Here is a 10,575-nt window from a genome sequence, read left to right as displayed (position 1 = left end):
ATACAGTTCAACATCAGCATTAAATTGATTGTAAGTAAGCTCCTATCATAATAATATAATTGTTTAAACGGCAATAGTAAGTAAGCTCCTATCATAATAATATAATTGTTTAAACGGCAATAAAAATAAAATTGTATTAATACATTTCTAGGATTGACAGGGCTATTACATAAAATTAATGTAATGCAAATAGTTTTTGACAGTAATGATTAGGATTAGTCATTTGTTGTGGTCCAGGATATGCATCTAAATGGTGTTTTCCATTGGTCCCATGAATATGAATAAAAGGACATAGAACTGTTTATTTCTTCTTTCTCTTTTCCACAATCTTGACAAAGTTCTGAACATCCTCTGCCAATAACTGTGGCTCCTCCATAGCAGCAAAATGGCCCCCGCGAGCCATGGGAGTGTAAGTCTTGAGCTTATGGTATTTCTGTGTCACCCACAATTTAGGGGAGTGCACCACCTCATTAGGGAAAGAGGCCACACCGGTCGGAACGTAAACTGGAAGCCTATTGGAAAAAAGAGAGACACGGCTTACTAATTTAGCGATTTTTCTTTGAACTTCTTTCAAAAACATAAAAAATGTTGCCGACCTCAGACAGCAGTGTTCATATTTTCACATAGCCTAAATTTCTGTGCCCAAATGTCTCCAAATACTTTTGAGAACACAATATTGATGAGTACTGCACAGAAAATGCAGCTTTATGTAATGTTAATCAAAGTCTCTTACTTTGCATGTGGCTGGTTCAGGCCTTTGCCGAAGGTCTCCTTGTAGAAACGCATGGAGGATATAATGCACCTAGAGGTCCAGTAGATCATCACATTTGTCAGGAGATCATCGAGAGAATACTTCCTGTTGGGGAATTGACAGACTATTTAACTGAACACACATTTCACCAACCTACAATAAAGCTGAATTCAAATACGACTACCTCTCCAGCCCACCATCCTCAAGGTTCTTAAACTCAGGGTCAGTCCAGGTTGAAAATTTCTCCAAAATGTAGGAAGCCAAACCAACGGGAGAGTCATTCAATCCACGGCCTGTGCAATACAGTCAAGCTTCAAATCAAAGTCTGTTTTTCAGTAACACCACATGTATAATCCAATGGACCAGTGTCACAACAGATTCATATGTGAAGTCTATTTAAAGTTGCACATTCTAAACATTTCGATATGTCTCTTACCCACAGTGTCAGGTTTAGTGGACTGTATGTGCATGTATCCAGACTCCCTTAATGTGTCTACTACAAGCTTTTCCATAGTGGGGAAAAGGCGTTTCACATCATGCTCGGTGAAGCCAAAGAGTTTGGGGAATCGGCGACCAAAAAGTATTGACAACATCACGAAAAGGCCTGCTTGTCCAGGGGGAGCAAAGTTAATGTGGAGGCCTTTCACAGCTCTGAGGACAACAAAAATCAATTCTTGAAATCTTTCAAGTACTTGAAATGTTTAAGGATTTCAATATGATGAAATACAGGGGTTCTCAACCAAGGTGCCCCAATAACTCTTAAAATTAATTCAATTTAGTTATATTAACAATTTTAAAATGTTAAAAAAAATTACAACATTAACATGTCCATTTTTTTTTTTTTATTAAGTACCAGAGGTAAAGATCTGCTTTAACAAGGAGCCTTCAAATCATGTTGAAAAGAAAGCACACAAGTGAGAAAAAAAAAATGGGAAAAGCAATAAATGCAGCATCTGTATTGATGAAATTAATGAAATGACAAATATATTGACACTTGAATGCACCAATCATCTTGGACAAAGTAGGACCTTGGAGTCAAAAAAGTTGAGAACCAATTTTATATGCTTTTATACATACTTGGGATCCAGCTGGGCCATATTAGTGGTAATAACCGAGCCCCAGTCTCCTCCCTGAACGTAGTACTGGTTGAAACCAAGCCTTTTCATCAGTTTATTAAAAATGTGAGCTGCACATACAGTATCAAAACCTGTGCAAAATACATTATGATCATAAAAACTGAAAAAAAAAAAAAAACATTGAAGAAATGTAAGAGATTAATCTACATGTGTTTGAAACAATAAAATATCTGTTGGGTTGGGTTGTTTGCCCTTTACCTTTCTTACGTGGAGCCTCTGAGAAACCATAACCAGGTATTGAGGGACAAATGACTTCGAAGGTTATGTCATCAGGACTGGATGACTCCGTAAGCAGGGGGATGATACCATAAAACTCATAGAAGGAGCCTGGCCATCCATGTACCATCATCAGAGGCACAGCATGGGTTCCCTCGGCAAGGTTCTTTGGTTTCACGTGAACATAGTGAATATCAATACCTTTTTTTATAGAGGACAATAGAACACAGAACAAAAATGAAATCAGTTGTGGAGTATTATAAAATATGTGCAAAATACAAGCATCTTCTGGTGAAAATTGTCAATGACAATTCGTCTGGATTCGTCTGAAAGAAGAAAGTCACATACACCTAGGATGCGTCAAGGGTGAGTAAAACATGGACAAATTTTCATTTTTGGGTGAACTAACCCTTGAGTGCATTTGCCGCTGCTCTGTGAGATTTTGCATAATGTACATGAAAACTGCGTGAAATTTTGCAAACCTTTGTTAAAAATTTAGCTAATGTGACCACATCTTTACTATAGCTGTGCAGTAGTCAGGGCTCACCTTCGATTCTGGTTTTAAAATGAGGGTATTTGTTCAGTTTATCCACTTGTTTCCTCCAGTTAAAGTCATTCCTCCAATAAGACACAACCTTCTCAAGGTATCTGGAGTTAAAGCCATAGTGAAACTGACTGTCTTCAAGGGAAGGAAAGGATCGGGTCTGATCTAGCCTGTGGTGCAGATCCTAAGGAATATAAAAGAGCTGTTGCTACAGACCAAATACACACCAAAACGTATTTCCAGTGAAATGACTATATGAAATTTTAATCTAATGATTAGATCAGGATTTACCTCAATCTCTTCTGAAGTTGTCTCAACTTTAAAAGGGCGGATACTGTCATCCTCAGGTCCTTGGGGACAAGCTCCCACACCCCACCACCCATCCTGAGCTTTCAGGACTCGCTTTCTCTTCTTCAGGAATACCAGGGCTACCACTGCTCCAAGCCCCAATGCCACTGCCAACTCTTTGTACATGGTTTAGGGCCCTGGAATGGAGCAAATAAAATTTTTATGTCCTCGAAGTAAAGTGAAGTGGGAGAAATGCCAATAATTAGCTCATGGATCACTCCTTGCAGGGATTGAACCTGCAACCATTTCATTCAACCACTAGGCAATGAGCTTTTAATGCATGCATGCATGCAAGAAAATGGAGCAAAGGTTTATTGTTGCACAACATTCCCAACACTGAGATTAGGATGGACAAAGCTCTGTGGTTACAACATTTGGGGCACAATGCATAATAGAGCTCCTTTCTGTCCAAATACCAATGCACAGTAAATACCCTGTAAACAGGAACGTCAGAATGTGGGTTGTTCTTCTAATTATGAATTATTCTCAAAAATATCAGATATAGCCTTCTGACATATTACTTTCTGTACAAACAAACTATATACACAGATTTTAATCTAAGAGGCTAAATATTTTTTGTGGAAATCTAGTAAGAGACTAAGCAACTCTTTGCATTCTTTTTCTTGAAAAAAAAAAAAAATCGAAGTTGCCAACATAACCTAATCAGAAATTACTTCTTAATTGCATTTACGTCAATAAACTTAGCGTCGCACAAGAACGTTGCATAGTGATTTCACATTCATAAATATAACGTTACATGGAAAGATCGAGTTATAGCAACAACCGATTGATATGCTGTTGCTTTAGATTAATATTAACTAACAAACTAGCTACATTTTGAAGCAGACATGAAGCACACTCACCGCAAGTAGCAAAGTAATGCTCCTGTGATCGTTTAGCAAGAAGCAGTAACGTAAGCGCCCAGTGCACCACGGAAAATGTAGTCACATTGTAGTCACAATGCAATCAGGCGCTGAGCACGCTCCCTTTCACTGTGGAAAACAATTACGGACACACCAGTAATTCTGTTATGTAAAATTAGTTTTTTTTTCCCTTTCGGATAATAGTCGTGGCTTTGTTGTAGTGCAAAGTAAATACACACCAAACAAACGTTTTTACATTTCACAATGTTGCATTGTGTTTCAGACAGAAGTGTATTGTTAAAGGTTCAAAAACTCAAATGAACAGAAAAAAAAGTCTATTTAAATGACTTTTAAAGGCACTCGTTAAATGTTTGCAGACAGTAATACTTGAAGAGAAAGTAGAGAGAAAGTTGAGAAAAAAAACTGATTTATTAAGGTTCAGTGTACATCATGCATAGATATACAAACTCCAGGACTGAGATTTTACTGTAATCTAAGAAATTAAGAAGGTCCTGCTTCAAAAAGTATTCCCTTGATTTTGTTGCAGTTAAAACGTACTTTCTCCAAACATTAAATAATAGGCAGACCATATGAACACGGCTTTTTTTAATCATTACAACGTTGTCTGACCTCCAAACAGGAACACAAAAATCAGCCTTTTGTAGGATGCTGTTGCTGCTTGCTCTCCAAACGAGCATAATCTTCAACATTCTCAGTATTACAGTCAATAAACATCAACCAAACTTCATCTCCATCCTCCAGTGGATCCTTTTCTCTTCATTGTCAGTCGGATTGAGTAACAAACAACTGTCCAATCTCAACAGCTCATTTGATTCATTCAGTCTGTTTCCATGGCTCCACTGTGGGACTCTTTGGAGACCATTAATCTCATCAGCTTCCCATGCAGTTTCTCGATCTTCTTCACATCTTGAGCCTGGTCAGTTTTGTACTGCAGACACTGAAAGAAAACATATAGTGAATATAACAACATCTACATAAGACCACAAACAAAACAATCTACGTGCAAGGGCTCAAAACTTACCACAGCATCATCTGTGACTTTCATACAGATGTTTCCATCACAGTGTCGATATTTCAGAACCACTCTGACCTGAATAAACAACAGAAACAAAACAGTAACAGTGCATCAGTACGTTTCAGGCTTGAATTCTGCAGCCTTTCTTTGCTTGACAGAAACATTTAGAAGCATATATACATGATGTCATATTTTATGCTCCTACAACATATCGAATACATTTCAACAACTTTAATAAGTAGCTCTTTGACTGTAAAATATGTGAACATGAGCTGTGCTTGTAGCCAGTAGCCTGAAACTAAGAGGTTGTTTATTAATTACCTTCATCGGATCCGTCAAATAAAGTTTTTCTGCAGCTCGCGCAAACTCTTCCCACGTCTGATAATACGGCATGATGTAATAAACACTAAATATAGAGTATTTTATGAAATATTTTAGCGGCGTAGCAAAACACAGCTGTTTGAAGCAAAACCCAGGTGGGATAAAATAAAATATGGCCACCTTTAGTCGTTGAAAAACACACTCTGATTGGTCGGCAGCTGAACGCGCCAATAGAAAACGTGCACACTGATGAGTACACACTACGTAGGGTACTTGTCGGATTTGAGGATCGCGATTGGTTTAGCATTGGACTAGAATGCGCGTCTGGAATGACGATTAACATAAAGCAAGTGAAAAGAGGGGCGGAGCTTAGTGAGCGCATTGTCATGTGGTACTTGTTACATTTTGCAGCGCAGTTCAGATTGGGCCAATCATCGTTATTTGTGATGACTGCATTTAAAATAATTTTATAGTAATTGCTAAATCGGAGTTCAATAGTTATGCTAGTTACATATCCATTAGAATAACAGATTTTAAGCGATTACACGTTCTAATTACACATGCATCCAGAAAGACTCAAAACGTCCTGCGATTTGAACGCGGCTCAGAAGATCATATTCGGGGGGCTTTTTGAGCCCCAGTGCGCTCCCTGCTGGTACACAACTTTCTGTCTCGTCCTATCCAGATACTAACTAACTTCTTTTCCCGTAAATGTCCGGTGAAAGACTGCTAAACTGACGTGTATCTTAAAGAGAGTCCTAGAAGAGGAATATATAAGAACTGTTTTACATTATATATTATTTGTCTTCGAGACAGAGCGTAATTGTCCTAAAAAAAACAATATATTAGCAAATTGTTAATGTGTGTGTTTTTTAAACGACATAAGAGTTTTAAAAGATGTACATTGCGCCTAGAATGCATAACTTAAACATTGTATAACCCTCTAAATATGGTATGAAAAGCGATGACATGACATACAGAAGCACGAGAATATAGTTTTGTTCAAATAAGCATGCATATTAAACTGTATAAGAGTGCACCAGTAGATGGCAGTGTAGATCTTGTCAAAGTTGCATTACACAACATTTTGAAAGTGTATTCCAAATTATAACCCTTTTATTTTGCCTTCAGTCATATACCCAAACCACATATTTATTCGCATGTAAGTACCACGGCTCATAATCGGAGATGCATGAGTGACAGTGGTAGTTGATCTAGTAACTGAGATGTGGGGGTTAAACCCTGCTCAAGTCACACGGTTTGAACATTTGTGATGAACCATCAGATCCCTTACATCTGCCATCAAAGCGTGCACACAACTGGCTGTCTTTATGAATAGGTGACAGCAGACAGATCATAGTCAGATGACATACACTTGTTAAACATTTTAATATGGTGAAGGCTTGAATAAATAGTACCAAATATAGTCTTTAATTCTTTTGCTGGAGAAACGATATTGGCATGTATATATGTTAATATTTATCTAATACTGACTTGTAATTTGCGTAAATTCATTTATTAATTTCTGTTTTACTGATCAAGAATTTGTGTATTCTTGTACAAATATTACATATCTAAAGTACTATATGGGGGCGTGGCCTGTGCGTCTCTTGCGTGGTGACGTAGCCCAGTAAAGCTCTGCGTCGCTGCTGTGGCTGTAGAAGGGGATCCCAGTGGCACGTTGCCGCTATTAGAAGATCAGGCGCTTGCAAGACCAAACAGAGAATTATATTCTCACCTACAATATTTTTTTTGCGCTGCAGCATCCACAAAAGGGGTGCGATGCGGTAGATCATGTAGACCGAGTTATTTTTTTATTTACTTTCGTTTTTATTTTTTTACTTTGCGGGATAAAAACTATCTCTGGTCCTGCGGCGTTTCATTCATATCTTTTGTGATCAAGTGCGAACTTTGTAAACTCTCTGAAATTATATAACGCCGAACAAATCACCATGAGGTAAGAAAAATCTCGTTTAATTTCAGCCCACAGGGAATCAAGATTATGATACATTGAGAGAGAGCGGAAAATGTTGTACGTGCGCTATTTGCTATATGCGCTATCCTATAAATAATTCACAAACAAACAGTTGTTTTAATTGAATTCGATTCATGATGTGGATTGTCTTGGCATTAGTCTCTGAACTGATAGTACTGTTAAAATTAATCGTTCAAATTATCACAGCTAATTTGACCAATTAGTAAAATCAGGTTAAGCTCTGCTTCATACTTGCATTATTTTTCATATATGGTGTGATGAAAAGACGTGCATACACTTACGTGCATTTCAGTTTGAACAATCATGTAAATAGGCAAGTGTTGCAATGCACTAAACTCGAGAAATCCTATTTGTTTGGGATTCATTATATAAGCATAATTGAGTGCATGTGACAACTTTGACACTTTTGTTCATGTTATAAAGAAAAGAGGCATAACAGTGTTTTAACACATTGGGTTAATTTCATATGATAATGCCATTTCTAATCAGTCTTTCCTCCTCCTTTTATTAGATTGAAATATTCCAGTTTTTTTAAATTTGGTGATGGTTTGCTTTTTTTTTATACACTAATATGCACTAGACTCTTTGTTAATAACCAGTTGATTCAGTATTGGATTCATTGCATTACACTGTGTTGTAGGCATGTTTCAAGTGTCTGGTGATCTTGTGAGAGCATGTGTTAAAATGTTCAAGCCTTGCTTTGATGATCAGAATCACTAAGTATTTCCTCCCACACTCCAGCTGAAGACACATGAAGAAAGAGCCAGCTGTTCATCACAAACGAGCTGCCCTTAAAGCAGGGTTCGGATGATGTGACAACCTTCCCCTTAGGTTTAGATGAATCTCTTCTGTATTATTTGGCCTGTCTTCCCACAAACTGTGGTGTTGCATAGTAAAGCACCTCAGATGTACGTGGGTTGCCTCTTGTGTCAAAAACAGGATTGTCTCTTGCTCGGGAGGGCGATTGAGCGGAGGCGAATGTTCATGTTTGTTAGCCATAACAGGTGTGGTTTGTGTGTTTTTTAGACCCAGGCTGTTCCCTCTTACTCATCACGAGCATGTGTTGGGAAGTGTCGAGTTTTTAACTGTGTGACACGACCGTAGGTTTATTGTGTGTGTGAGAAAGGAACCTGATATAATTAGCAATCTTTCTTCGAATCGAATCCATTGCTTAGCTTGGATTCAGTTTCTTAACAGTTTTTTCACTACCAGTCAAAAGTTTGGAAACTTGAACATATTTGTTTTTTGTGGTCTTAAAAAAAGTGCTTACCCCTGTGTTATTTTACAAAATAAATTTAATTTAGTTTTTAGCTTTTTAATTTGTTCAATTACAATTTATAAAAAAAACACACACCCTAATCCAAATCCAATAACAGTGCATTCAGGCTATACATTTTTTTTGTATTATTATTTTTTACCAGTATGTAATGAATTATTGAATGACCATCATAAGAACTTCTTCAATGCTGTTAAAAAGCTTAATTTCCATCTTTGTTGTTTAATAGGTGATTCCACTCTTTTCCTTAAATGTGGAAAAAGTGGTAGTAAAGAATGAGTATATGTCCAAACTTGTGACTGGTAATGTATATTTGAAGCTAGTAACTAACTTTAATCAACCCCCTGAAAGGCTTGTTCCAAGATTTCCAAAATTCCGTCAGTAACACTGCTGTCTGGTTAATAGATCATGAAAGTGCCTTTCAAGTTACAGATAGCCATGGACTTGAATAATGTGGGTCATGTGTTTTCATTAGTTATAAGTCTATCAGAATCAACTCAACTTTTGTCTGGAGCACTTTTGTACTTTTTCAGACTTAAGCAAATCCAAATCAGGCTGCTCTGATCTTTAGGCCCAATCAGGGCTTTGTAGAGGTGAGAGTGCCTGTATGAATTCATCAGTATGCTCTTGCTGTATCTATCTGCCATTAGAAGGGACTCAAGCCCCCTCAGAATATTCATGCCTAATCAGAACAGGATAATATGCGAGCACAATCATATAGAAGGGGCCATTTAAAATGTTCTCTTCCTTTTCTTCTTATGTAATTACTCTCTTTGGTGGAGATTGGGGTGGTGGGGCAGATGAGGTAGACACTTTATCTCTCTATTACACCCTGTCACCCATTATATTTTCCATTTCATCTCTCAATTAGATACAGAGCTCTCTGTAAAAGTTTGACGTCAGTGGCACAGACTCATCCTGTTGCACTCCTCGCTTACCACAAGCCCCAAGTTGTTTCTAGAGGGATTTAGATAAAGCAAAAGCAATCAAGAATGCATTTAATCATAGTGGATTACCACTGATTTGTACTTTGTTTAAAGCGAGTTCATAATGTCATTGAATATCAATGCTTGGATTGTAGAAAAGCAGGTTTGGATTGACATCATTTTCTTACTGCTATAGACTAAGTTTCATTACATGCAATGTTGCACACACAAAGTATGTATTAAATGATATTATTGCAATATACTTGCTTAGATTATGTTTCTGTAATGCTGCGTAGATTGATTTGAACTGTGTAGCTGAATTCAGCTTTCCCGTTGATTATCATGCCTCTCAAATGGAACATGAACATATCGTTTCCATTATAATTCAGGTAACATGTAACTGTAATGGCACATTTGCAGGCAATATTATTAATAAAAGATGACAAGTATAATTTCCCTGAATGCTCATTGTTAGTCAGTGAGATATTGAAGCACGATTTTAAGCCCACAGTCACCTTGAAACTTTTCAAGGGCTATAGCAGATGAAACTTGCTTTTGGGTATACAGATGAGCATCGAATAAAGTGGTGTATTATCATTGTTTTAGCTTGATTGGCATGATAGGAACCATATTTTGGATCTAGCCTAGTTCTGTCTCCTTCATAGACATCTGTTGGATAGTCTGTTGCTATCAGACAGAACTAGCCACAAAATGTTTGTGACCCCCTTTCTTGAGTTTAGAGGAAAAATGCCTGTTAGCTCCAGATCTGCATGTGATTGTGAAATCTAACAGTCTGTTATGGCTTTGTAGGTCCCCTATGAACAAATCGCTCCATGCTCCATTTGAGTAGTCTTCACAAATGCTTTATCGTTGCTGCTTTTCTAAATTCAGTCACTTTGGGAGTTCATTTATTTTTTGCTATCACACCTGCTATCATGGCTCTCTGCAGTTTGAATTTTCAGTGAAAATATTCAGTGGCAATCATCAGGTTGAGTGATTCTGATTACCTCTTATGTCCGCGCCGTCTCCCAGAATGTTTATGGCCACTTTAAGGCCAATAAGCCTTCCAGAGTGTTTAAAATAGGCTTGTCATGAATAAGTTTGATAGTGTCTTAGATACACTACAGTTCCTGTTGCATTTGCATAAGGCCTTGTTGTCAGG

General features: G+C 37.5%; 3 protein-coding genes across 4 annotated transcripts in view; 1 reads left to right on the top strand and 2 right to left on the bottom strand.

Annotated features, from left to right (window-relative positions):
- Positions 1-91: 91 nt before the first annotated feature.
- On the bottom strand, positions 92-3,989 carry LOC109044833 (epoxide hydrolase 1-like). Of its 2 annotated transcripts, XM_042747407.1 has the most exons (9): positions 3,859-3,989; positions 2,939-3,132; positions 2,651-2,831; positions 2,086-2,304; positions 1,829-1,958; positions 1,188-1,402; positions 936-1,044; positions 734-856; positions 92-512 (listed from the first exon to the last, which is right to left on the bottom strand). In XM_042747407.1, the coding sequence occupies exons 2-9, from the start codon at positions 3,119-3,121 to the stop codon at positions 302-304; spliced, it is 1,371 nt and encodes a 456-aa protein (XP_042603341.1). In that variant the 5' UTR covers positions 3,122-3,132; positions 3,859-3,989; the 3' UTR covers positions 92-301. The 2 variants fall into 2 exon arrangements, with proteins under 2 accessions (XP_042603341.1, XP_042603342.1); XM_042747408.1 differs by lacking the exon at positions 3,859-3,989 and having other exon boundaries at positions 2,939-3,616.
- Positions 3,990-4,268: 279 nt separating this feature from the next.
- Positions 4,269-5,406, bottom strand: srp9 (signal recognition particle 9). Its single transcript, XM_019126218.2, has 3 exons — positions 5,216-5,406; positions 4,901-4,969; positions 4,269-4,816 (listed from the first exon to the last, which is right to left on the bottom strand). The coding sequence occupies exons 1-3, from the start codon at positions 5,285-5,287 to the stop codon at positions 4,697-4,699; spliced, it is 261 nt and encodes an 86-aa protein (XP_018981763.1). The 5' UTR covers positions 5,288-5,406; the 3' UTR covers positions 4,269-4,696.
- Positions 5,407-6,853: 1,447 nt separating this feature from the next.
- Positions 6,854-10,575, top strand: part of enah (ENAH actin regulator) — an 89,209-nt gene continuing 85,487 nt past the window's right edge. The window contains exon 1 of the mRNA XM_042746589.1: positions 6,854-7,172. Within this exon, the coding sequence (XP_042602523.1) occupies positions 7,168-7,172 (5 nt within the window). The 5' untranslated portion in view covers positions 6,854-7,167. The remainder of the gene's footprint in view (positions 7,173-10,575) is intronic.

The sequence above is a fragment of the Cyprinus carpio genome, chromosome B20, assembly GCF_018340385.1.
Source record: "Cyprinus carpio isolate SPL01 chromosome B20, ASM1834038v1, whole genome shotgun sequence".
NCBI classification, from domain to species: Eukaryota; Metazoa; Chordata; class Actinopteri; order Cypriniformes; family Cyprinidae; genus Cyprinus; species Cyprinus carpio.
The sequence above is the reverse complement of the archived record's forward strand: the minus strand, read 5'-3'. Positions and strand labels throughout refer to the sequence as shown.

Bases quoted from the DNA above. Each gene is read 5' to 3' on its own strand.
- srp9 (XM_019126218.2), bottom strand. From the start codon at position 5,287: ATGCCGTATTATCAGACGTGGGAAGAGTTTGCGCGAGCTGCAGAAAAA. The intron at 4,970-5,215 runs GTAATTAATAAA...TTGTTTATTCAG, and splicing joins ATTTGACGGATCCGATGAAG to GTCAGAGTGGTTCTGAAATA. The intron at 4,817-4,900 runs GTAAGTTTTGAG...GTTTTCTTTCAG, and splicing joins AAGTCACAGATGATGCTGTG to TGTCTGCAGTACAAAACTGA.
- LOC109044833 (XM_042747407.1), bottom strand. From the start codon at position 3,121: ATGTACAAAGAGTTGGCAGTGGCATTGGGGCTTGGAGCAGTGGTAGCC. The intron at 1,403-1,828 runs GTATGTATAAAA...TGTTGTCCTCAG, and splicing joins ATGGCCCAGCTGGATCCCAA to AGCTGTGAAAGGCCTCCACA. The intron at 513-733 runs GTAAGAGACTTT...TTTTTCCAATAG, and splicing joins CTGAACCAGCCACATGCAAA to GCTTCCAGTTTACGTTCCGA.